At 46.8% G+C, this 27,924-nt stretch overlaps 1 protein-coding gene across 1 annotated transcript in view; it reads right to left on the bottom strand.

Annotated features, from left to right (window-relative positions):
- The window catches only part of TXLNG (taxilin gamma), a 48,216-nt gene extending 20,510 nt beyond the window's left edge, over window positions 1-27,706 (bottom strand). Inside the window, exons 1-3 of the mRNA XM_004612264.2 lie at window positions 27,572-27,706; window positions 4,596-4,899; window positions 1,402-1,493 (exon numbers count right to left, since the gene is read on the bottom strand). Of these exons, the coding sequence (XP_004612321.1) occupies window positions 1,402-1,493; window positions 4,596-4,899; window positions 27,572-27,673 (498 nt within the window). The 5' untranslated portion in view covers window positions 27,674-27,706. The remainder of the gene's footprint in view (window positions 1-1,401; window positions 1,494-4,595; window positions 4,900-27,571) is intronic.
- Window positions 27,707-27,924: the final 218 nt, after the last annotated feature.

Genomic DNA, 27,924 nt, shown 5'->3' with positions numbered 1-27,924 from the left:
TAACAAAGGCCCAGAACAAATGAAATCAATTTCTTCTGCAAGATGGAAAAAGAAAGGCCTGGCAGATAATAGATACTAAATAAATATTTCTGAAATGCTCTATTGTTTTAGTAGTCTAACTCACCGTGTCAAGCACAATGGCTACAGACTTTATCTGCAGAATTCCCTTGGGAAAAGTTAAATACAGGAACCACTACACCCCAACTAACTTGCATTAGACACACAACACAGGAATGAAAAGGGGGGCACACTCAGAAATGCTCTGAAGGGCCACGGCCTGGGTTCAATGCCCAGCGCGCGCGCGCGCACACACACACACACACACACACACACACACACACACACACACACAAAAGAAGCGCTCTTAAGCCTGAGATTTAGAAAACCTATACTGTGGCTTACGATTATAAGGTTCGATATGTATCCGTACAAAATGAAGTCATACATGTGGTTAAAAAGCCCAAGAGGGTTGGAGAGATCATACGGGGATGAAGGCATTTGCTTTGCACACAACTGACCTAGGTTCAAAGCCCAGTACTGCATAGCGTCCACAGAGCACTTTCAGGAGTAATTAATGAGCAGAGCTGGTGAGGCCCAACCACACACACCCCCTTAAAAATAAAATAAAGGGGCTGGAGTGATAGCACAGTGGGTAGGGCGTTTGTCTTGCACGCAGCCGACCCGGGTTCGAATCCCAGCATCCCATATGGTCCCCTGAGCACCGCCAGGGGTAATACCTGAGTGAAGAGCCAGGAGTAAGCCCTGTGCATCGCTGGGTGTGGCCCAAAAAGCAAAAAAAATAATAAAATAAAATAAAATAAAGAAGCCCCGGGCCTGGAGAAATAGCCAGGAGTTAAGGAGCGTGCCTTGCACAGTCAACCCAGGTTCGATCTCTGGCACTGCACACAGTACCCTGACACAGCCCCACCGGGAGTGATCCCTGAGCATGGAGACAGGAGTAAGCCCTGAGCATCACGGGTGAGGCCCAAATAAAACCCAAAGCAACTAAAAGCCCCAATATATCTTGAAAATTTTGAATGAAAATAGTTTCATACAGCTGGAGCAACAGTACAGCTGGTAGGACGCCACCTTACACGTGGCCAACATGCAACGCCCCTCACTACACAGGACCCTCCAAGCACCGCCCAGGACTCAGTCCTGAGTACCGCCGGTGTGACCCCCAAACAAAACCAAACAAAATAAAGAGTTTCACACATGAAACTAAAAAATCAGCTCAGGAGTAGAACACTTGCCTCGCATGTGTGAGGCCAAGTTTGATTCCCTGGTAAGGCACGCGCGCACACACACACACACACACACACACACTTTAAAACTTTTATCAGTCACATACACATTTTGCTATATTTTATATGAACCTCATTCCTTTGACTCAATACTCACAAGATCAGCATATTTCTTACAGAGAGCTGCCAGTTTCTCCTCTGGAGTTGAAAGAGTGTGTAGGGCTTGCATCAATAATAAAACTTCTTTTCCTGATTAAAAAAATAAGAAAAAAGTTCCAGAAAAAAAATGAGATCAAAGCTAGCCTGTAAGTTCTACGTAACACTTCCTATGTTCTAACAGCCAGAGTATAAAAAATAATTACATCTATAAATTTTATCTTATCTAATAACTGGAGGTAAGAGATTTACCAGCTAAATTAAGAAAGCCATTTTTATATGCTGGAGTAGCAGGCACCCTTCCCCTTCCCACCTTCACCCCAAATTTCTTCACTTACTAAAACTGCTCTTTGTAAGAATTCTTGCGGAAAGCTTTAGAATTCCTTCACTTAACCAGTGGTGGCCAAGTTAAGACAAAGAGCAAGTTACAAAGGGCAGAATATTTTATAAGCTTCCTCTTAACCAAGTTCAGAGGGGACTTCAGTCCATTCCTCTGTGCACTGAGGATGGATATAATCACCGGGACATTTATCTTTTCCTGTGAACAAACTATATGACTTCTGATTCCATACACATATTCCATGTTAACCACGTTTAGTGTAAACAAAGGACATCAAACAGCTCTTCTCTTCGGGAAGAGAGATTAGCAACAGTATTTTAAGGACTTGGGCAGGGAGAAGCAGGTGGTGGGGACCGGAGAGGACATGTGGCCTTTCAAAATAAGCGATGCTTGTTTGAAGCTGATGGTAGGTGACATCATGATTTTTTAAGTGCTCACTCTTGAATGTAAGCTATCTCATTAAATGTGTTTATTAAAAGGGCTTTGGTATCTGGTCAGCAGACTGACTTCAAAATAGAATATTCTCTCTCTATAAAATGTTAGTAACCAATCTCCTATTCGGCCAAGGTAATACATGTTTTCCAAGAGGATCAAGGAGCTGGTCAGGTGTGAGGTCCAGGCCTGCGTGGCCCCTGGACGCCAGTGAGGGCAACCCTACGCACTACAGGCAGGAATGGTGCTCCTGGCACTGCCGGCTATGATCGCAAAACCAAAATTTTCCAAAGAGATGATGAAGCATTGTTATTTCATAGGACCAGAAGGAACTCTAATGCTACCTATTTTTCACTGTGGCTGTTGTTGGTTTGGGGTGACACCTGGATCTGAGCTGGGGTTGCTCCCAGAGGTACTCAGGGGAGCATTCGGTGATGAGGATCAAACCTGGGCTTCCGGCATGCAAAAAAAAACTGCACTAGGGGGCTGGAGCAATAGTACAGCAGGTAGGGCGTTTGCCTTGCACGCGGCCGACCCGGGTTCGATTCCCAGCATCCCATATTGTCCCCTGAGCACCGCCAGGAGTAATTCCTGAGTGCAAAACCAGGAAGTAACCCCTGTGCATTTCTGGGTGTGACCCAAAAAGAAAAACAAAACAACAAAAAAACACCGCACTAAACTTTTTTGGCTATCTTTTTCTGGCTTTTGGGCCCCACTGACAGTGCTCAGTGGTCGCTTCCGGTTGTACTCAGAAGGGTCCATGTGATGGCAGGGACTGAACCTGGGTCTCCTGCATGCAAAGCTCTGCCTTGCTGAGTTATCTCTGGGGCCCCATCCTGGGATTTTTTTTTAACTCACATGGCATCTGGGTTTTATGCTGAGCTACAATATGTTCACAGTGCAAAACTCCCCACTGTTAGGCCTGGAGAGAGAATACAGGAGTCGGTCTTGCATACAGCTGACCCCAGTTTGACCCTGCCACCAAATATGGTCCCCCCCAAGCAGTGCCACGGGTCAGACCACTGTCTCATCTCGGGACGTGTCCATCTGCCCTTACCATAAGCAAGCGCTCTGCACCGCTCTGTCCTCCTTCGGACCCTGGCCAGCACTATTCTACTTTCTGTCTCCAGGGATCTGCCAGCTCTGGCCACGGGATAGAATGGTTCCTGGCCCGTGCGGCCTGTGGTCCGGCTTTCTTTACTTAGCATCTGGGGTTCAAGTTTCGTGCGCCTAAGACGTGTCACTCCTCACGGGGGCTGCTAATACCCCACAGGAAAGCTAGACCACAGTCTGTTTCTCCTCTGTTGAGAGATAACTGTGTTGTTTTGACTCTGGGCTATTATGAATAATCCTGCCAACATTTGTGTACACTTTTCAATCCTCTTGGGAACGAAACAAGGGGAAATGCTGGCTCACAGAGGAACATTACGCTACTTTCCAAAACTTTATCTGCTTTTGGTTGTCCTTTGTGTGCAAGGGGCTGGGGGCGGGGAGGGCACACCCAGCTGTGCTCAGGCCTTGCTCCCAGCAATGCTTAGGGACCTTTTTGTTTTGTTTTGTTTTCTTTTCTTTTCTTTTTGGGTCACACCCGGCGATGCACAGGGGTTACTCCTGGCTTTACACTCATGAATTACTCCCAGCGGTGCTCAGGGGACCATATGGGATGCTGGGAATCGAACCCGGGTTGGCTGCGTGCAAGGCAAATGCCCTACCTGCTATGCTATTGCTCCAGCCCCCTTAGGAACCTTATACAGTGCCAGGGACTGAACCAGGGTCAGTCCCGTGCACAGCCATCAACTGCCTTACTCACTGCACTATCTCTCTGGACCCTGCTTTTTATACATGTAACTGGGGCTGCCGAGTTTGAAGAAACAAAAATTAATTTTCATATTTCCATAAACTAGTTTTCCAAGTTAACAGAAAACTGATTTAATAAGGAGAACTCTAACATACCATATACAAAACTATACACACATCCAACACTGCTAATTCTTAGGTGTTCTATGAATACACAGTATGGAAAATTAGGGGAGATCAGTTAAGACTAAAATAAAAGGGAACTTCAGATTTTATAATTTAACATCGGATTCTTCAAACCCAGGACAAAGAAACATATCCTCGACAGCCTGTGGAAATCACTTTCTGAACTACAGATCATGCCAGCATCATCAAGCTGGATGACTAGTTTTTAAATAAGTGATCACTTCTTCAGACAATATTAAAACTGCAAACCAGTAAGCCAAATACTGCTTCTACCAAGTTGGCCCAAATTTTTTCAAGAAAGTCGATTTGGCATTAGTTAAGAAAAGCAACGAAACATTCTACTGCTCTGCTATCTTCACATCCTGCACACAACTGCTGCAGAAACACAGGCAAAAGGAGCGGCACCTGGGAAGCACCGAGCACGGAACGGAGGGTATTACCTAGGGCTTTTTCTTTGCTTCTGTTGCACTCCGAAGCTTGCTGACCATCGGGGGGATCTGTTCGAGCTTCTCGCCCAGGAATTCCCTCTCTTGACTCTTGTTTGCAGAATGCAGGGCCTACCAAGTTCTTGTTCTTTGCTAGAAAGTTACTGCCTTCATTCTCTTCCAGAGAATGCGTGTGACTTGTACCATCACAATTTGAGTCTTGATGTTGAAGAATATCATTTGACTGAGAGTTATGCAGCATATCTGCTTTCACCCCTAGTCCACATATTCCAGCTTCTTCCATTGTGTCAATCACAAACTGGAGAAAAGGAGGAGATAAAAGATGAAAGAGGGGGATAAGTCAACTGCAATCAATATTTATAACCGATGGCTCAAAGGCTGGAGACGGAGTTCAGTGGTACAGCACTTGCCTTCCATGAGGACCTGGATTTGATCCCCAATACCACAAAAATATTTATAATCATATATACATGTGTGCATACATATATATGTATATATATATATATATATATAATAACTAACGGACTGCAATAGGTTGACAATGTTTTTTTCTAAGTGGTTTGTAAAATTGATGTGAATTTGGTTAGTACCTACGTTTCCATGAAGTGAGAAATAACTGTGAAATACAAGTACTAACCCAGCAGCATGACACCCACAAAGAAAAAAGTAAATTTAAGATAAAACAGATGGAACAAGTAATTTAGGATGGGATGTGGCTCAGTGGTGGAGCATTTGCTTTGCATGTGTGGAGCCCCAGGTTTGATTCTGAGCATTGTAAAAATAAATAGACCAAACAACTAAGTGGTACCAAAGGATGCGAAAAGTCCCATTTAGGGGCTGGAGCGATAGCACAGCGGGTAGGGCGTTTGCCTTGCACGCGGCTGACCCGGGTTTGATTCCCAGCATCCCATATGGTCCCCCAAGCACTGCCAGGAGCAATTCCTGAGCACAAAGCCAGGAGTAACCTATGCATCGCTGGGTGTGACCCAAAAAGAAAAAAGAAGAAAAAAGTCCCATTTAGCTGTAACTCTTAAGTACCTGTAAAAATTCACCATTCGGGGCTGGAGTGATAGCACAGCGGGTAGGGTGTTTGCCTTGCACGCAGTCAACCCGGGTTCCATTCCTAGCATCCCATATGGTCCCCTGAGCACGCCAGGAGTAATTCCTGAGTGCAGAGCCAGGAGTAACCCCTGTGCATCGCCGGGTGTGACCCAAAAAACAAAACAAACAAACAAACAAAAAAAAACCCTCACCATTCAAAATAATTAGCACTTAATAGATTTAAAGTTATCCCAATTTAATGAGCATGAATGATTCTGGTCTTACGCTCAAGTTGGCACAGCCAAAATTACTTGTAAAGGATCCTGCAAAAGCCCACACTCACTCCTCCTACACCCCTTGGAACCGGTACAGCTGACCAAAGCCTACACTTCCCAGCGCGCCCCGCAAGTCATTTATTTGGACTCCCACCAGTGCAATGTGAGACCGACGCCACCAAGCTTTTAATGCTCCTTTTAGTGCTCCTCCCTTGACCTTATGCTCCGCCTCACTCGGGCTGAGTGCAAAGATCTCCAAGACAGAGAGATGACACAGGACAAAAGCCCTAAGCCCCACGTGCACTCAAGGACCGTCACTCTTCTTACTCAAGAACGGCATAAATGCACATCTTGTTAGCATTTTGTGGGTTTCACTATCACTATGCTTCTGAGAAAGTCAGTTGTTACAAATCAGCAAGTTTCCCTTTTCACTGTCTTTCAGCAGACTCCCATCAATATGTAAAGGTCCATTTTGTGGTTTTATAGCCCTTTTCTTATATCTAATGTGTTTTATAGGGGCCTTATTCCCCTTTCTTCCCCAATTTTAGCAGTCCCCTAAGCACTGGCAGGACTGACCCCTGAGCACCACTAGACATAGCCTAACCCCACCCCACCTTTCCCATATTATGGAAGGTGGTAGTAATCAGCCTTAGTTTTTCTCTATGCTGTTGTGCGTAAAGGATTTCAACATTACCCATGTGCCCACCTGGCGTATGGCAGTTTAATATCTGATATAAAACAGAGGTGGAGGGCCAGAGAGATAGTATAGCGGGTAAGATGCTTACCTGACCTGGGTTCGAGCCCCAGCACCACATATGGTCCAGTCAGGAGTGATCTCTGAGTGGGCTCTGAGCCAGGCATATGCCCTGAGTACTGCCAGGTGTGGTAAACACACACACACCATATGGTCCAGGTGTGGTACACACACACACACACACACACACACACGAATGAACTGGATGAAACTAGAGAGATTAATAGAGCAGGTAAGGAGCTTGCCTTGCACACGGCCAACCCAGGTTTGATTTGTGACAACCCATTTGATCCCCTGAGCACTGCCAGGAGTAATTGCTCACTGCAGAGCTAGGAGTAACCTCTGAGCATTGCCAGGTGTGACCAAAAAGCAAAAATGAAGACTTTCTCGGTTTTTATTTTTTTAAATCTAAATTAGGCTGACAATATGGTATCAAAGTTACTCTGAAAACAGACAACTTGCTGCCCCAATGTGCACTCAATTTTTATAGAAAAGTACATGTTATTTTAAGTCTCATCAAAAGCAACCTATCTCTGGGGCTAGAGAAACGGCAGAGCGGGTAGGGCACTTGCCTTACATGCAGCCAACCTGGATTCGATCCCGTCGGCATCCCACATTATCCCCCAAACACCACCAGGAGTGATTCCTGAGTACAGAGCCAGGAGTTACCCCTGAGCATCGCCAGGTGTGGACCAAAAAAAAAAAAAGCAACACATCTAATTTCCCCAGAGGAAAATATTTCTGTATTTCTGTTTTGGTTCTTCATAACTCTTGAATAATGTATAAACTGCAAATTTAAAAATAAACCAAGTTGAAGTAAAACATACATTCAGAAAAGTATACAAATCATAAATGTTTAGGCTTAATGAATTTTCACAAAGTGAACATCTGTGTTACCCCATCTAGATGAAGAAATAGAGTATTACCAAGTCTCTAAGACAGCCCTACACCCACCATAAATCACTATTGTGATGTGCAGGGCCCTGGGTCGGCCCTGGCAGCTTTTGAACTTGATCGATAGACAGTCTCCTGAGTACGATCCCTCTGTACCTTCCTCACGACACCGGGAAGCTGTGTGTGCGGCCCCGAGCAGGGACACGCTCATGCAGCCACTCTTCTGCTCTTCGGATTTGGATCCACTCCATTCTGAGGCCATTTCAAATAGTGTGGTTTACATACGCTTGGCCGTCGGCCTGCACATATGCACACACTTGGGTAAAATCCCAGGACAATCAACTGGGTCGGAAGGTCTTCAGATCGCCAAAGCATTTTTCAAACTGGCTGCACCAAATTGTTCTTCCAAAAACACAAAACTTCATTTACCAATCCTTTTCTTTTTTTTTTTTTGCTTTTTGGGTCGCACGCAGCAATGCTCAGGGGTTAATTCTGTCTCTGCACTCAGGAATTACTCCTGGCGGTGCTTGGGGAACCATATGGGATGCCGGGGATCGAATCCAGGTCGGCCGTGTGCAAGGCAAATGCTCTACCCGCTGTACTATCACTCTAGCCCCTCATTTACCAATCTTAGATGATAAAAGTTAAGGATTTTGTTCCCTTAACTTCATTCAACCCCTGCTGCTTTGTTCCTTTATTTTTAGAGTCAGAAAGACAGTATAAGGGGTAAGATACTTGCCTTGCATGAAGCTAGCCCAGGGTCAATACCTGGCACCCAATATGGTCCTCTGAGCACCGCCAGGAGTAAGCCCTGAGCACTGCTCCGTGTGACCCCAACCCCTCTCCGCTACCATTAAAGAAATTTTTATTTTTACTTTCATCAGTCGGATTATCTGAAATAACCAATATCTGCTTTCCCACTGACTTATGTGTAAGATACTGGCTTTGCTAGGCACAACAGAAAACATTAGTCACAAAATTTCTGTGGCTTAACATCAGAGAAACTCTCTTGCTTATCGAATAGTGCAATGTGTTGTTCATTATCACACTTGAGACATGTTCACATTTGCTGATGAAACTGACTTTAACTCTACAAAATCTTTTTGTTTAGAAATAAGCCCAGTTCGCGGCTGGAGCAATAGCACAGCGGGTAGGGCGTTTGCCTTGCACGCAACCGACCCGGGTTCAATTCCCAGCACCCCATATGGTCCCCTGAGCACCGCAAGGAGTGATTCCTGAGTGCAGAGCCAGGAGTAATCCCTGTGCATCGCCGGGTGTGACCCAAAAAGAAAAAAAAAAAGAAATAAGCCCAGTTCAAGTTGGGCCTGATTGCTACAGCACTCTTAAAATAGCAGGCCCCGATTTTTCCTCTATGAGGACTATTTCTTCAAAAACCTACTTGAAACTCTACACATAGGCTATTTGATATGAAGCAAGTTCCTAAAACTACAACCTTATTTAAACTGTAGATTATTTCTCAGCCCTCACGTCCATAAGCTGAGAATACTTTATCACAGGGCCAATACAACTTCCTACTCTACCTTCTGATACACATTCTGGATACTTTTCCCTGGATACCATCTCTTCTACAAATAACAGCAACAGCAACTAACACTTATTCAGCAAATACTCCACACGAACACTACTGTAAACACTTCATAGGAACTGAGTCCTCAGATATGCACTACTATCTCCACTTGGCAGGTGAGCAAACTATGCCGTGATAAAATTAAGTGTCTTGCCTTAGGTCACAGTCAATCACAGGGCAAAGATTTGAACCCTGGCAGTCCAGTTTCCAGGCCTATGCTTTTTTTCCCACAATGAAGCACTGCTTCGTAACAACTGTCCACTGTACATTCTCATTCTGGTCAAGCCCCTCACACAAAGTCTACTTAGACACAAGAAGAGGTGTACCTAAAACATTACAGAGATGGCAGGCAGGGCATTTGCCCTGTACACAACTGACCGGGGTTCGATCCCCAGCACCCCATCTAGTCCCCAGAGGCCTGCCAGGAGTGACCCCTGAGCACAAAGAGAGCAATAAGCCCTGGTCACCGCTGGTTGTGGCCCAAAACCAAATAAGTAATTTTTATGCGGGCCCACACCCGGCAATGCTCAAGAGCTACTCCTGGTTCTGCACTCAGGAATAACTCCTGGGAGTTCTTAGGGGACTCTATGGGGTGCAAGGGATCAAACACAAGTCAGCCACGTGCAAGCCCGGCACCCTGCCCGCTGAACTATTGCTCTGGCCCTATGAGTTATTTTCCTAACTCTTGTTTTATTTTTTTCTTTTTGGGGGTTTTGTGTGAGGGCCACACCCAGCAGTGATTAAATTAGGGTTAGCTGCATGCAAGGCGGCCTTACACCACTGTGCTGTCTCTCTGCCCCTGCCCCTGCTTTTACTATCAAGAGGAACAGAGTGCTAGAATAGAGTAAGGTTCTCAAAGACAGTGCCTGCTGTTAGGAAAAACAAGAGGAGGAAATGTTTATTTAAATTCCAATCTCAAATAAAAATGAAACCAACATTACGGAGTCTCAAGATAAATTTCTATTTGCACTTTCCCCCAAAGAACAGGAAGACAAAAACTTTCAAACTTTCAATGTGCTCTTCAGTCTGCTGCGGGTACAGTTTAAAACACGGGGTGGGGGGACCACCTGGTGAGAGCTAGGATAGCCGGGAAGGCACCTGCCTTGCACACAGCCAGCCTGGGTTAGATTCCTGGCATCCCATATTGTCCGAGACCACCAGGAGTGATCCCTGAATCCCAAGCCAGGAGTCACCCCGGAGCATCGTCGGGTTTGGCCCAGAAACCAAAATAAATAAAATAAAACAAATTTTAAACACTAAAAAAAACAGAGGGCTGGAGCGATAGCACAGCAGGTAGGGTGTTTGTCTTGCACGCAGCTGACCCGGCTTTGACTCCCAGCATCCCATTTGGTCCCCCGAGCACTGCCAGGAGTAATTCCTGAGTGCAGATCCAGGAGTAACCCCTGTGCATCGCCGGGTATGACACAAAACAAAAACAAAAACAGGAACAAAATCAAAAACAAAAACAAGACACAGCAGGAGGGCTGGAGAGATAGCACTGCAGGTAGGGCACAGACCCGGGTTCGATCTCCGGCATCCCATATGATCCCTGAGTCCGCCTGGGGTAGTTCCTGAGTGCAGAGCCAGGAGTAACCCCTGAGCATCGAGGGGTGTGGCCCCAAAACCAGTAATAATAATAATAATTTAAAACAAGACGGAGAAGGCAGAGAGACAGAACATGGGGTTAATGCACTTGCCTTGCATGCGGCCAACCCTGGGTGGATCCCTGACACCACGTATGGTTGGAAATATTCCTGAGCACTGAGCCAGGAGTAGACCCAAGCACTGCAAGGTGTGACACCAAAACACTACCTCCAAAGACATCACAGAGCACAGAGACTGGCTTGCAGCTGTGAAGAGAGTTCTGGGCCCCCAAATCTGCCTGCTGTCCACGGGGACATTTCTCAATCTTCCTTCTACCTTCGCAATACTTGGAACTAAGATCGCCCCTTAGCCAAAGAGGTGCCTTCAAAAATGGACAGCCAGGGCTGGAGCAATAGCACAGCTGGTAGGGCGTTTGCCTTGCACTCGGCCAACCCGGGTTCGATTCCCAGCATCCCATATGGTCCCCCGAGCCCCGCCAGGAGTAATTCCTGAGTGCATGAGCCAGGAGTAACCCCTGTGCATCACCAGGTGTGACCCAAAAACCAAAAAAAACCAAAAAACAAAAATGGACAGCCACCAAGCTACCAACAACTTCGGGAGCCAGGAGTAACTCTTGGAGAAAGTTTTGCAAATTAACATAATAAAGTACACTATTACTTACAATTTTTTTAACAAAGACATTTGAAACTGATCGCATTTTCCTTTCTATCCTGTGAATAAAGAGACTGAACAGTTTGGCCCTTTCATTCAAGCTCTTGCAAATATTGTTGAAACTGAAGAAACAGATTTCCTTAGCTTATTTTGTTTAAAGAACTTAAATGCTTTCAGTAGAGGCTGTTCTTTTTCAGAGCTTGGTCTAAACAGAAAACAAAAAAGGCCAAGAGCCACAGTCACTCCGAATGATGTCTAGTGCCCTGTGCTGAAATGTTCTCTGATCCTTCGACCTGTGGCAAGCATGTGCCTGAGAACAGGAAAGCACTCAGACCTGCCACGGAGGGCGACGGCGCCCTTCACAGGGAGCAGTGAGGAAAACATTACTATCCACAATGATTACCTCAGAGACTAAAAGCCTTAAAGGGGCCAAGTGATACTGCAGCAGGTAGAGTGCTTGCAATCAACCCGAGTTCAAGTCCCAGCTCCCCATATGGTTCCCTCAGCACCCCCAGGAGTGATCGCTGAGCAAAGATTCAGATTCAGGAGTAAATCCTGAGCACTGCTAGGTGCGGCACAAAATACGCCCCCCCCCCAGGGGGAAAAAGGCCTTAATATCATATGTAGGGCCATTAGCATATATTCAAATCACTCCGGGCTCCCTTTAAAGAATCTGAGAAACCTATCAAGTAGGTAAAGGTAATTTTCAGAACCTAGAAGCCACGTTACCCCATTTGACCTTCTCCAACTCCCACTGAAAGGTTTGGCTTATTGTTTCCAGATAAGAAGAAAACGAGATAGTGCCAGGCATGAAGTAACTTGCTCAAGACCACACTGAAATCAGGAAAAGAGGCCAGCAAAATCCAAAGGCAGAGCTATCCAACTCAAGAGTCTGTTCTACCACACCAACGCCCGCTCACGTCACACATCAGCCTTGGAAAATAAAAAGTTCTAAGTCAAACATCTCAGATGCAGTTAGCAAATATACCTAAAAAACTGAGTGCCTGAGATACAGAGTATGCTAGAGATAACAGTACGAATTTAGGAAAACACTGGGGAACAGCTCTGAAAGTCTGATCAGTGGTTAACTCTGGGGGGGAGACAGAATAATTTAGGGGTGAGAGTATCTTAAATTATTTCAATATTATTTAAGGTGCTGTTTTGTGACAAAATTATCTCTAAAAATCCCTTCAATCCTCCATTCTCACTAATTCACGGCGTGTGAAGGCAAGAGTGCCTATTTCCCTTGTCCAGTGTGGGTCAGTGAAGGCGCATTTGCCTGGGGAAATAATGTGTTTTATTCCATTTTTAAAATCTGTACTTCGTGGGGCCAGAGACAGTACAGTGGGAAGGGCCCTTCCCTTGCCTGTGTTCTACCCTGCATCGATCCCTGGCATGCCACATGCCCCGCAAGCTGGCCAGGAGTTATCTCTGAGCAATGCCAGGTGTGCTCCACAAAAAAAGTACCTCCCTCTCAAACATTTCCAGTATCTTGAGCGACTTTTATGTTTCCTAATAAAGATATTACAAACAAGCATATTAGAAAAATTTTATCATCCTGTTCTTAGAAAACTAATTTTATACTATGTCATTTTAAACAGTTTATATAATGGGGCTGGAGAGACAGTACAGCAGGTCGGGTGCTTGCCTTGCACGTGGCCGACCCAAGTTAGATCCCTGGAATCCCTTTTGATCCCCGAGTCCACTAGGAGTAATTTCTGAGTGCAGAGCCAGGAATAAGCTCTAAGCACCACTGGGTGTGGCCCAAAAACCAAATAAATAAATAAATATTTTTAAAAAGTTTATATACTAAGGTTATTTCAATCTTTCAAATAAATATTTTGGATAGCAAAGTTTTCAACACTGCTTTTTACCAGTCATTCACCTCAAAATTCTGTTTTAACCGTTTTAGCTTAAAGTCTTTTAAATATACATTACATAATTCAATGCCTCTTTAAATAGTAGCCGATTTTACAGTATTAGAACAAAGGAATTACGTTTGAACCAAAGGGTTATATTTTTAACAGTGAAAATGATTTATTACCGTGTACTAGTATACAATTAGATTCTGGTATGTATGTCTCTATAATATGCTATAAATTCTTAGCATCTGTTTTTTTAAAAAAATTCTTAGTATCTTTAAAATATAATCTTTCAAAGGTAGTATCTTAATTTTCTTAGTGTTTGGACTCAGGACCATGAGCTGCTGGCAGTGGAACCCCGGAGTTCTGCATGCAAAGCATGCACTCAGTTCATTACGTTAGCTCTCCAACCCCGACCTCAAATTTTATTTCAGGCATGCAATACGCACCAAACTTCATAATTAAATACTAAGATGTACATATGAGAATGTTCTGCTAGACTTTTACTATATTAAAAAGGGTAAAAAAAAAAAGGCTGGAGTGATAGCACAGCGGGTTTGCCTTGCACACGGCCAACCCGGGTTCAATTCGCAACATCCCATATAGTCCCCTGAGCACCGCAGGGATAACTCCTGAGTGCAGAGCCAGGAGTAACCCCTGTGCAATCCCAGGTGTGACCCAAAAAGCCAAAAAAAAGGAAAGGGTGTCGGGGGCTGGAGCGATAGCCCAGCGGGTAGGGCGTTTGCCTTGCACGTGACTGACCAGGGCTTGAATCCCAGCATCCCATATGGTCCCCCGAGCACCGCCAGGAGTAATTCCTGAGTGCAGAGCCAGGAATGACCCCTGTGCATTGCTGGGTATGACCCCCAAAAAATCAATAAAAAAGAAAGGGTGTCACTGAGGGGGTTGAGAGACAGACAGTGGGTACAGTGCCTTCTAACAGCGTTTGGTCTCTGGCGCCACGGAAGGCACCCAGAGGCCTGCTGGGAGTGAGCCTTGAGTGAAGGGCCGAGTAAGCCTCAAGCACAATCGAATATGCCAAATGGAAACTTTGGCTGCCCAAATATCATGAAGAATAACCCCGTAGCACCACTGGGTAGAACCAAAAAATGAAACAAAAACACTGTTGGCGAGAGGCAGGGAGGGGGCGGAGGTAAGGGCGCATGCCTTCCACCGCAGGACCTGGGTTCCAGCCGGCCTCCTTCGCCACCGGCAGATGCAGAGCTGGATCCCAAACACATGACAGAAGAATAACTATGGACCCTCAGGCCGAGCACTTTGGCTGAGCATCACCAGCAGGGGCCCCGAGTGCTCTGAGCACTGCTTAGGAAGCACCCTAAAAAAGAAAAGGAAACTTCAGGCCGCATTCCTAAAGGCTTCCTCTGAATCAGGGCTGGAGAGAGAGGAGCAGAAACAGCGCATGCCCTGCATAGGGCTGCGCCAGTGTTGACCCCAGGCCAGAAGGACGCCCCCAGCACCACCAGGTGTGGCCTCCAGACCAGACAAACAAATGAACTGGAGACCAAATTTCAACTGAAATGGGATACTATCGTCAGTGAAGTAAAAGCTGAAACAAATATGCAGCTCCAGAAATCCTCCGCGCGGGGTTCAGGGACTCTGCTGGAACTACGCTGCCCTGGATGGATCCCCAGGACCAGAGACCCCACCCACCCCCAAGTACCGCCAGGAGTGACCCCTGTGCCCAGAGCCAGGACCAAGTGTGGCTCTCAAGCCAAATTTTAAAAAGTACTCTTCTGATAAGAAGGTACCAAAAAATCTGAAAAAACTTAAGGCCATGCCATTCTGCAGAAAGATACCTGCAAAAACAAAAGGCATGGGGCTGGAGTGATAGCACAGCGGGGAGGGCGTTTCCCTTCCACGCGGCCGACCCGGGTTCGATTCCCAGCATCCCATATGGTCCCCTGAGCACCGCCAGGGGAAATTCCTGAGTGCAGAGCCAGGAGTGACCCACCCATGTGCATCGCCGGGTGTGACCCCCCCAAAAAAAAAAAAAACGAAAAGCAATGTCATTCATCTCACTAACTTTTATTTTGGAAAATCATTATTTTTAACTGAGAAGGATTATTTTAGTTTCAGCACGGTCAGCAGCTTCTGCCATGCCCCCTCACCCCTCAAAAAACCCAGTGATTCTATTGGTGTCCACAACCTTGTATAATTCCCTCCCAAGATGGACTATACTTAGTGACCGTCTTCGAATGAAGAGAGAGAATCAAATTTAATGCAATATACTTTAGATCCCAGGGGCTGGAGTGATAGCACAGCGGGTAGGGTGTTTGCCTTGCACGCAGCCGACCCAGGTTTGAATCCCAGCATCCCATACGGTCCCCTGAGCACTGCCAGGAGTGGTTCCTGAGTGCACAGCCAGGAGTAATCCATGTGCATCGCCAGGTGCGACCCAAAAAGCAAAAATAGGGGCCAGAGCGATAGCACAGCGGGTAGGGCATTTGCCTTGCACGCGGCTGACCCGGGTTCAATCCCCGGCATCCCATATGGTCCCCCAAGCACCGCCAGGAGTAATTCCTGAGTGCAAAGTCAGGAGTAACCCCTGAGCATCGCTGGGTGTGACCCAAAAAGCAAAAAAAAAAACCCAAAAGCAAATATATATATATATATATATATATATATATATATATACTTTAGATTCCAGAGTTGAGAACTTACTTGTGTAAATGAGAATGAGCATTTTATTATATTGTATTAAAGGGTATTCTTTCCCTTATTTACAAAGGCGAAAATCATATAGCAATCACAAACTGGCTCATTGATTTATTTTCTCATCATTTTATTTGCCATCTCTTAAAGTTTTGTTGAACCGAGTACTGTGAATTTGTAAAAGAAAAGAAAAGAAGAAGGAAACGGATGATCTATCGCTTCTGTAAGACTGCAGTTTCTTTCCTGGGGTGGGGACGGCGTACACTTGGTGGTGCTCAGAGGTCCCCTGAGCTTGGAGAGAGAAGCCAGAGAAGCAGAGCTCGCAGTCCCGTCCACTGCAGCTCTTCCCAGCCCCCTTCTCGCTTATTTCCCAGACGCCAGCAGCCATGCTGGGAGATGCCTACGGAAAGGCCTCCAGCCCGCAGCTCCGGAGAACGGAGGCCCTGAATGCTGCCACCAGCCACGAGCGAGCTAAGAGGCAGATCCCTCGGAAGCGGTGGGCCCGGCCAAGCCATCCCTAAATTCCTGACCCACGCAGCAGGCCAGAGTGAAACTGCTCCTAGCACTACTTTTGACAGGAACTTGTTCCACAGCAGTCAAGAACTTTTATAGTATCAGTTTCATTTTCTAAACAAAGAATAATCAAGGGCAGGGCCCAAGTCATGGCACAGCAGCTAAGACACTTGCCTTGCATGCAGTAGGTCTGGGTTCAATCCCTGGCACCCCCTATGGTCCCTTCATGAAGCCTTGCCAGGAGTGCTCCCTAAACGCAGAGCCAGGATCAGACCAGATCTTGGTCCGAGTCAGGAGGAAACCCTGAGTACAGCTAGGTGTGGCAAAATAGTAACAATAATAATAATTAAGGACAAGGTAATAGCGTGAGGGGCTGGGCCCATGCTTGGCATGCAGGAGGCCCAAGTTCAATGCCCAGTACACAGTCCCCCGAGCACCGTCAGGAGTAGCCCCTGCCTTCCCCCAAATAATTATCATATATTTTATCTTACTTTTTGATGAGGTGAATATTATTACAGCCCACATAAACAAAAGCTCCTTGGGGTCTCAATAATTTGTGGGTACTATGAGACAGACCAGATGTCTGTTGTGATGTGAGTAGACAAGTCTTTAATATCATAACTACCCTCAAAATTGAATGAAATTTTATTTCTTTACAATTGGTTTATAATATTAGAAAAATGCTGGAATACACTATACACCTTTGTGTCTCACTGTACCCACCCCCAAAATTCCAACACCATTGTGTGAGCAAAATGGCATCTTTTATTTATCCACCCATCTCCCCTTTACCTTTTTCACTAAAAACGACTGTAATTATTCCCTCTCCCCCCAAAAAAAATCTGGGTGTAAAGATTCTGACATCAGGGCTGGAGAGATCGTACAGCAGGTTATTGAGAAAATAAGTGAGGTGATGGTCATACAACTCTATAAATACATTTAAAAACCTACTGTGTACTTTAAGTGGACGAACTATTAAAGTATGTGAATTACACCTCAATAGAGCTATCATCCGAAAACTAATGAATAAATGAGTAAAGGCGTATTTATGATGTAATGATGGAATTCCAAGAGGGAACAAAACACCCAGAGACAGGATAAGTTCTAGGAGTTATTCCAACTCCAAAGGATGCAGAATGATTTGTCATAGCACATGTGAGTACAGGCAAACTATGATGGCATTATTAGGCACATGAGAAAAGAGGGTGACACCCATCTTCAACTATTAGGATTTGGAACCTGACTTTCTCCAGTGGTGCAGAACACAAGGGTGATGGGTATGGAAAAGCTCTGGTTAAGATATGGCTTATTGGGGGCTGGAGTGATAGCACAGCAGGTAGGGCGTTTGCCTTGCACATGGCCGACCCGGGTTCGATTTCCAGCATCCCCTATGGTCCCCTGAAAACCGCCAGGAGTAATTGCTGAGTGCAGAGCTAGGAGTAACCCCTGTGCATTGCTGGGTGTGACCCAAAAAGGAAAAAAAAAGACATGGCTTATTGGGGCCGGAACGATAGTACAGGAGGGAGGGCATTTGCCTTGTATGCAGCTGACCCGGGCTCAATCCCTGGCATCCCATATGGTTCCCACGAGCACTGCCAGGAGTAATTCCTGAGTGCAAACCCAGGACTAACCCTTGAGCATAGCCGGTGTAACCCCCCCCCTCAAAAATAAACAAATATATGGCATCTCAGGCCTATCTCTCTCTAGCGGCTCTAAGTGCTACCACAACCTATGTAGTAAGTGCCAGCGTCTGCATCTGGTTGCTAGCTACGTTTGCCTTTTCCAAAGAGAATAATGGGGGTGGGAGAGATAGTACAGTGGGTAAGGTGCTGGCCTTACTCACAGCTGACCCTGGGTTGGATCTCTGGCATTCCATATGGTTTCCTGAATCTCTCCAGAAATGATCCCTGAGCGCAGAGCCAGGAGTAAGCCTGAGCAGAGCACCACTAAAACCAAAAATAATAAAAATGAAAAAGGTGATGGCATTAGCTTTTGAATTTAACTTCTGTAGCTATTTCTTTTATTAAAATACAGGGTAAAAAAACCAATAAAATAAAATACAGGTTATTGAGCCCTAAAGATTTCCAAAAATCAGCTCAAGTTCTCAAACTATAATTCAATGATGATCTGCAATCTGAAGAACACCTGTATTCTCCCAGGCATGTATGCAGATAGCGAAAGAATGAATAAACCAACGATCTGCCATGGCCCAAACCAGGGAAATACACAAGGGCCTGACCTAGTTTGCTGAGAGTCAGAGAGTTCCCTTGTTCATCCTTAAGTCACAGACTCTTAAGATGTAAAATGGTCCTTTACTTTTATGGGTTACTTAAATGGAACATCCCTGTCCCAACAGTATGAAGTCATCCCTGGCCGTCTCCACATGCACCAATCATAACGTGGCTTTAAAACATCAAGCCTTCTCTCTTTTTACTTGCCCTACTAACCTAGACCACTTCAACTCTTGGTTAACACTGCGTCACTGAGTCCTCTGAGGTCAAAAAGGGCCTCTATCTAAACCTTTGAACTTGCATTTGGAAGTGCCTTTGCAGGGAGTCACAGCCAGCACACTGTGAAATCATTTACCTTAACATCATTTATCTTAACCTGGAACCTAAGTTAATGAAACAAGATCTTAGACCCATAACGCTCAAAACTCTGCTGGGCCCTGGATTACAACAGCTTTTGGCACACCCAAGCGCACATGCCCACCTTTCAAAATTTACTTTAACTTGGCAAAATCTATAATCCATTTCGCCTACCACCTGGTTTTACTCACATTCAACCAGAAGCCCGTTTTTATTTACCATCCTTCAAGGAATATATTAAGAGCTGGGGGTGTGGTTCAGAGGTGGTGGGGCACAAGTTTTGCAAGGGTTCAAACCCTGGCACCACGAAAATAAAAATTTTAGAAAAAAGGAATGTGTTGCAAGCTTACGCTATCTGGGTAACTGCTTACGAGCCCCGAAGGCCCAATCTCCATCTAGCCATGTACGATACTCTCTGGAGACTGAGGCTAGAGTGGTCAAGGTCAGCTTTCTCATCTACAGACTGGAGTGTGTGGTGCCTCCCTTCTTAATGCTGGAGTGTGAAGGTCAGATATAACAGACATTTCTGGCATACAGCACAACTGTTATAAGGGCATATTTGCAAATTGTGCAAAATGCACGTATTCTCACATCCCCCTCAGTCCAAAAGATCCTTAACAAAATGTGCTTTTAACCTACTAGCACATCTTTCTTGCCTAACCACTCAACTTTGACCTTTCTGACAGTTGGGAAAGAAGAAAACTAATAAAGTCTAGAATAACAATATAATTTGTAGCAGACTAAAGAGTGGGAAGTGAAAAATAATGGGGGTCATTTTGAAAATATAACACAGAAAGCAAATCAACAACCTGAATAACAAATCTATTAGCATTAAGTTATTTTGATAACACAGGACAATACTAGTCATTTGTATACTTTTTCCTTGAAGTAAAAATAAACTGAATCGTAAAAATATATTCTCAGGGTCCAATCCCACTAAGGTTACCTGATCCAAGCCCAAGAACACAGCAGGTATGACACTAGCTCACACACTGACCCTGGCTGGACCCCTGGTACTGCATACGGTTACCTGAGTACCGCCAAGAGTGCTTCCCGAGGAGCCAGAGAAATAGTATAGTAGGCAGGACACTTGCCTTGCACACGCTGACTTGGGTTTGATCCCCTGCATCCCTTAGATCCCCCGAGCCCACCAGGAGCAACCCCTGAAAGTTGCTGGGTGTGACCCAAAAAACCAAGTGAAAAAAAAGTGTGATCCCTGAGCACATAGTCAGGAGTAAGCCCTGAGCACAAAAAAAAGTTACCTGACCCACTTTTATCCTCTTCTAGAAATGCCCCAGTTGGGAAAATTTTAGAGATGGCTAATTTTTCATGTTGTTGAATACTATATTAAATTTACATGCTACTTTACAGATTTTGTGTGTTTGTGTGTGTGTGTGTGTGTGTGTGTGTGTTTTGAGGTGGGGGTACACACTGGCTGTGCTCAGGGCTTACTCCTGGCTCTGCACTCAGGGATCACTCCTGGTGGGGCTCGGGACAGTCAGTTGAACCCAGGCTGACTGCATTCAAGACATGTGCCCTACCAGCTTATCGTACTATCCCTCCAGCCATTTAGACAGTTTAGGTACAAGTACGGGTTACATTCATTATACTCACTAAAAGATAACTAATAATCACGTCAGGTCAAACAAAAAGGAACTGGGGAAGAGGGAAGAGGAAGAAAAGGTAGAGATTTCTCTGGGGAAGGAAAGGCACTGGGGCTTTAACTCTTTCCATTCTCCTTTTGTTTTCTTCAGTTATTCGCTTATTTCTGAGAAGCAGCAGGGCTCACAGGCGTTGCTCCTGGCACTGTTCACCAATCCAGGCCTCCTGGACGCAAGGCACAGCAGCCCGCCAAGGGATTTCTAGGGAAGCGAAGGCTGGCCAGCCACTGGGGCCGGAGTGATAGGACAAGGGGAGGGTGTTTCCTCACATGCGGCCCGCCCAGGTTCCATCCCTAACATCCCAGAGGGTCCCCCGAGCACTGCCAGGAGTGATTCCTGAGTGCAGAGCCAGGAAGAGCCCCTGAGCATTGCTGGGTGTGACCCAAAAAGACAAAAAAAAAGCTGTCTGGCCACTGCACAAGCAACTTCACTAGCTCCCAGCTATCCTACTTAGATCAATTTTATTTTTGTTTGTTTTCTGACTGAGCCTTAAATGCCTTGTCCATAAACTATGCCGCCACCAATTCCGCAAAGGTCAATTATAATGCAAGAACATGTCCAGTGCCTGGTACAGTGCGGGGAAACAGTAAACTTATGTTTTTTTTTTCTCTGAAACACAGCTCTCTGGAAAATGTGAAATCTGAATAGCATTTTATTGGAAAGCATCCTATTGTCAAGAATTCTGTGAGGAATCCCACAGAAGCTAAGCAGGTTTGATGTGTACACTCCTTAATAAAACTTTTCCAGTTAAGACCAACAGAAATAATATATAGCAATAATAATAGGGGCCAGAGAGAGAGCACAGGGGTGAAGGTACAAACTCCAGCACCTCCGGGAGTGAGCCCTGGGCAGAGAAACAAAGAGAAAAGAAAATATGTACCAGTACATAAAACACATTTCAGTTTTATGTACTATGTAAACAGCGCAAGTTTACAGTATGGCAGATTCTGATCTAAACTCCGTTATTACGAGGGGAATGTGCCCCACCAGGCTTGCCTGTATCACTGCTTTACCTATGTGGTTCCCCCTGAGAAAACCGATTTTTCAAAACTGATGACACACTTGGAGAACAATCATTTTGCGTTCTTGGGTTTGTTTTCCCGCTTTTTGGTGCTAGGGATGGAATCCAGGGCCCCACACAGGTGGAACGCCCACACACGCTCCACTGTGTCCCTGAACCAATGATGTTGCATACAAAAGTTCATTTACTGTTGAACAGGGACAGAAGCAAGGTAACGGAATGGTCTGTTTCTGCCCCATATCCTTATCCCACCCTGACCTGACTTTTTATTAAGTTAATCACAGAGATTCTCAGAAAAGGGGCTCCAAGGGGATTTTTTGTTTGTTTGTTTTGGTTTTTGGGTCACACCTGGCAATGCACATGGGTTACTCCTGGCTCATGCACTCAGGAATTATTCCTGGCCATGCTCAGGGGACCATATGGGATGCTGGGAATCGAACCTGGGTCAACCACGTGCAAGGCAAACATCCTACCCACTGTGCTATCAATCCAGCCCCGGGACTCCAAAGGTTTCCAAAATTAAGCTGCTCCACGGCTTGGAAGCTGACCTCACATGCTGGGGGAGAGGGCAGCTCAGACAGAGAAGGGAACACCAACCACAGTGCAGTGGAGGATCCACTCAGGATAGGAGAGGCGGGTTGAAAGCAGACTATAGACTGAACATGACAGCTACCCAGTATCTCCATTCAAACCATAACACCCAAAAGGAGAGAGAGAACATTAAGGAATTCCCTGTCACGGAGTGGGGGGTCACGGGGGGGGGGAGCAGACAGAACGGGGGGGAAGGGAGGGACCCTGGGGCCATCGATGGAGGAGAATGGGCACTGGTGGAGGGATGGGTACTCAAGTATTGTATGACTGTAACACAGGCACAAAACTCTGTAACTGCACACTCACGGTGACTAATTAATAAAAAAATTAAAATTAAAAAATATATATTTAGACATACAAAAAAAGCACCCTAAATGCAAAGGACACGGTTGTCTCTCATACATGCTCCCCTCCAAGGAAAATGCTATAGGCCTGGCAGTGTTGCCCTGTCACACCCACCCCCCTGACCATCATTAGCGTAGATGTCAGTTCAGTCCCACTTCACAGGTGACACAACTGAGGCTCAGACCCTGGCCCAAGGTTGCACAGCAACAAAGTGGCAGAGTGCCAAGAGTCTTGACTCCAAAATCCATACTATTTACCCACTTCCTACACTACTCATTACTGCAGTGTAGATGAAAGGGAGTTGGGCTCCAGACTCAGCTTCATCCCTAGGGCAAGTCACTTGACCTTCTGAGTAGTTTGTCATCTGTAAATGAGTACAGTGACAGCGGCCCAACCTTCTCCACACCACCAGAGTGATGCCGAAAGAGTTTCAAGCACGTGCAAACATGCCACCAAAACTAAACTGTGGGATGTAAATAAGATACTGCTAAGGGCCAGAGAGAGCTCAAAGGGGTGGAGCCCCTGCCTTGCAGCCTGGGACTGCTGGGGAGGCCTCCATCACAAAAAAGAGGACCAGATACAGCTCGGGAAGTGGACTGCAGGCACTGCCTGGAAAGTCCCATGCCCGGCACTATATGGTCTTCTGAGTACAAAGCCGGGAATAGCCCCTAACACCTCCCCCCCCCGCCCAAAAAAGGTGTGATTTAGTTCTAGTTCAATTACTTTAAACACACCCAAGAGAATGCCCTGCCACAGAGGCAGGGTGGGGTGGTGGGGGATGGGGTGGGGGTTATGGGAGGATACTGGGAGCATTGGTGGAGGAGAATGGGCACTGGTGGAGGGACAGGCAAACAATCACCGTATGACTGAAATGCAAACAAGAAAGTTCATAAGTTTGTAACTGTACCTCACGGTGATTCACTAATAAAAATTAAAAAAAAATAAAATAAACACACCCAAGAAAAAAAATCTAGTTAAAAAAATTTAGAGGACCAGAGAGACAGAGAGATAGGTCAATGGGTTGGAGCACATGCTCAAGCACAGAAGGTCCCAGGCTTAAATCCCTGCTGGGACACGGTCCCCTGATCACTGCCGGGGGAACCACAAGCGCAGAGCAAGGTAGAGCAGTCCCGGGGCCACTCTGGGTACAGCTCCCAAACCAGAACACCTAACTAATTAGGGGGCCGGAGACACAGTACCACACGCAAGGTCCCCTGAGCACAGAAACATTCACACGTGAAAAAATTAAATAATGGACCAGTGGTGCATCTAAAATTCATGTTTGTTAGATTTTTATATGTAGTTTATTTGTTACAGTATTTTATTTTAGGACCACACCTGCTGGTGCTCAGAGATTAGTCCTGGCTCTGTGCACAGGGATCACTCCTGGTGGGGTTCATCGACCATATGGGGTGCACACCTCACTTGTAGATTGTGGTATAGTTCTCAAGACACACAAAACCTTAGAAATTCTAAAAAAATAAAATTACGAAGACAGGTTTAGACGGTAACAAAAGATGAGTGGTTGGAGTTATTTGAGGGAAGAAAAGGAGGAATGAATAGGGATTTTTAGGGCAGTAAAATTACTCTGCATAATGCTATACCCGTGAATACAGGTCATTAAGCATTTGTCAAACCTCAGAATCTAAAACTGCAATAATCAACTCTGATGTAAATTATGGACTTTAATAATAATCCACTATGGCTGGAGACAGAACACTACAGTTTTGGGGCTGGAGCGATAGCACAGCGGGTAGGGCATTTGCCTTGCATGCGGCCGACCCGGGTTCGATTCTGAGCATCCCATATGGTCCCCAAGCACTGCCAGGAGTAATTCCTGAGTGCATGAACCAGGAGTAAACCCTATGCATCGCTGGGTATGACCCCAAAAAGGCACCCCCCAAGAAAAAAGAACACTACAGTTTTATAATATTGTCTTGCACGTGTAAACCCAGTTCATATCCCTAGCACCACCTGTGCTCCCTAGAGCACTGTCAGGAGTAAGTGCTGAGCAAAGCCAAGGTAGCCCCAGCAGCAGCACTGCAGCTGTGGTCACCGAGCAGCACGGCAACACATGCCAGCACATCCATGCACGCACCATGTAAACAGCAGGGATGGGAAGGGAAATATAAGAACTCTAATTTGGGAGGAGGGACTTGGGCCACACCCAGCAGTGCTCAAGGCTTACTCCTAGATCTGTGCTCATGGATCACTCCTGGTGGTGCTGGGGATTGAACATGGGCAGGCCCCGAGCAAGGCAAGCATTTAACCAGCTGTAGGATCTCTCCAGCCCTATAGTTTGTGTATAAGTGTGTGTGTGTATGTGTGTGTCTGTGTGTCTGTGTTAATTCTAAAACTGCTCCTAAAAAATAAAGCCTAGCACATTTTTGAAAACTCGACCACATAAAATAAACTCTACCTGGGGGATTAGGAAGTAATACAAATGTGCTAGATATTCTGAAAATGCCTGGAATACCGTACTTGCTAATACATATCCCATCATTTTAGATACTGTCTAAAAGAACTTTAGACAATGATGGAGATATTCAAATCCTGCTCTAAAAGAGTAGCCAATGGTCACACTGGCTACAGAATATTCAAATGTGGTAATATAACTGAGGAATAGAATTTTAATTTTATCTCATTTTAATTAACATTTTAGTAGCAATCATAGCAAACAACGCAATTTTAGACTATTCTTCAGCATACTGTAACAGAGGGCTGGAGAGATAGTACAGAGGGTAGGACACCTGCCACGCATGTGGCTGACCCAGGTCTGATCCCTGGTACCCCATACGGTCCATGAACCCCACCAGGAGTGATCCCTGTGCACAGAGCCAGGAGTAATCTCTGAGCACCACCAGGTGTGGTCCTAAAATAAAATACTGTAATAAGCTAAATATAAATCTAACAAACATGAATTTTAGAAGAATAAAATGATCTCAAGAGACTTTAAGTATAGTTATGAAACAATGCCACGATTAACCGAGTAGGTCAAGGGTGACTAAGGAAATGGTTAAAACAACCAGGAACCAAAAAAAGCACATTTCTAATTTTATTTAAGTTCCATCGTGTTACCAAGTGACAAAAGGGTCACTTTTCCTTTAATTCCTTCAGTATTTTCAAAACAACACAAACATTTCTGCTTCCTGAAAAATAGGTCAAAGGTTAAGTTAGAATCAGATTTTTTTTTCAAGTTGAAACCAGAGGAAATCAAAAAGCAAGGGTCTAAAGATAAAAGACACCGGACACATGTTGTTGTTGTTTTTTTAAAATAAAAATTCATAAAGTAATATTTCACCCCATATTTCAATTCCGTGTCATAGTGAACTGGGAGTCCAAAGGAAAGGTGACTACAGGAAAAGCGTGAGCAAAGAAGAAAGCAGCATGATGTAAGCAAACAGAGTCAGCCCCACACAGAACTATTCCTACGCAGCTGTTAGCCTGAGCGCTGCCTCAGACTCATTACCTCTTATCTTGGGTCAGTTAAAATGCTGGGTGATTAAACCTCAGTTCCTAATTCAGAGTTTCTGCCCTGATCCCAGTGGCATAAAAGGAAACTTATGTCCTCAATTGCAGTGGCTTTTTATCTGAGTGCTCCCCTGGGAGACCTATGAAATCAAACACTGAGACTGGCTCCCCACCCACAGGGAATAAGTGAAATGTCCAAAGTGACAGTGCGGAGTCCCTAGAGTCCCCCGGGTCTACAGCTTCTTTTTCACTCCTGCAAGGACTGGATCTTTCTTTCAGAGTACAAAGAGGAAGGAAAAAGAAAGAGGTAACTGAGACGGAGTGACACCCGTCTCCGAGACATAAAAATACCCCCCAAAGCGAATTGTCGACACTCAGATGTAAACCGAACCTTTGCTCTACTTTTCCCACGTTCACGAATCGCAGGAGAGGGGAAAAAATCTATCATTTCGTAATTGCTTCGGGAGTGATCTGGCCCTTCGGAGGCAGAACTGAGTCCTGCTCCAGCGCTCCGAGGGATCGTCGAGCCGGATGTCCGACCAGCTGAGCGTTCCAATATGCTGGGCCGCGGTGGGGGGGGGGGGGACGGGACGGGCTGCCACCTTCCCGGCTCGCGTCCCCCGAGTGCTCCGTTCCTCGGGGCCCTGGCAGCCCGGAGCCCCGCTCGTTGTGCAATCCCTCTCCAACGCCACCCGCCGCCCGGAGAGCAAGTGGAATTCTCCCGCTCGGAAGCCCTGCCTCGCGGGGCACCCGGGGCCACACGGCGAACTCCCTGACGTGAGGCGCGCCAGGCCAGGGGAGCGCTCCAGCCCGGCTCCCCGGTGGGGACCAAAGGCCAGAGTCCGGGAGGCGCGCGCTCGCGTTTCCGCTCATCGGGGCACGAAAAAGAAAAAAAAAACACCGTGGCAAAGGGAAAGGATCAAGCCGGGGGGGACACGCGAGCCGCGGGGGGTGCTGACTCGGACCGGCACGCGACGGGTCCCCCGGCATCGCCTCCGCGTCACCAACTCCACGTGCAGCCCGGCGGGGAGGTGGGGGGGGGGAGCCGGCGGGAGAGGCGAGTCGGGGAGCCCCGGCGCACGCTGACGGCGGCGCCCCGCGCGGGCAGCGGCAGCGCGAGCGCCTGGCACCCCGGAGCCCCGCGCCGCCCGCCGCACGTGGCTGTCACACCTGGCGCGCCCCCCCAGCGCCCGGCGCCTCCTGCCCGCCCTCAGCCCCGCGCGCCCCCAGAGCGCCAACCAGCTCCGGCTCCCACAGCACCCACCCCCGTCCCGGTGCCCGGCACCTGCTCCCACTGTCGTCACCCCCGGAGGGAACAGGGCCGGATGTGCGTCCCGCGGCTCAAGGTACCCAGGGGCAGTGCAAAGGTGGACCCCGGTGAAGGGAACCCCTCCAGCCCCTGCGCCCGGCGACAGCCAGGACGCCCGCCGGGCTGACCTTCGGACGCGGGCTCCGTCGCCGTCCGCCCCGTCCGGCCTCAACTACCTCCTCGGCGCCGCCGCCTCTTCCCAGCGGTGCCTCCTCCACCCGCGTCGCCATGAGGTGACGGCAGCAGCCAAACAAGCGGCCCAACAAGGGGCACGGAACCTCGTCGGGCCTGGCGCTCCGCCCCCAAATATCCGCAGCCAATGGCGTGGCGCCTGGTCCTTCACGTGACCGGAGGAGGTTGGGCCCCTGCGGGAACGAAACCGCTGGGAGGGGGCCCGAGCACCGAGGCCTGGGCTGGGCTTTTCTGAGGGAGCGAAGGGCGCCCAGAGGCCGCCCGAGTCTGCGCACACGGGCCAGGGGCT

This window comes from Sorex araneus, chromosome X (assembly GCF_027595985.1).
Source record: "Sorex araneus isolate mSorAra2 chromosome X, mSorAra2.pri, whole genome shotgun sequence".
Taxonomy (NCBI): Eukaryota; Metazoa; Chordata; class Mammalia; order Eulipotyphla; family Soricidae; genus Sorex; species Sorex araneus.
The sequence above is the reverse complement of the archived record's forward strand: the minus strand, read 5'-3'. Positions and strand labels throughout refer to the sequence as shown.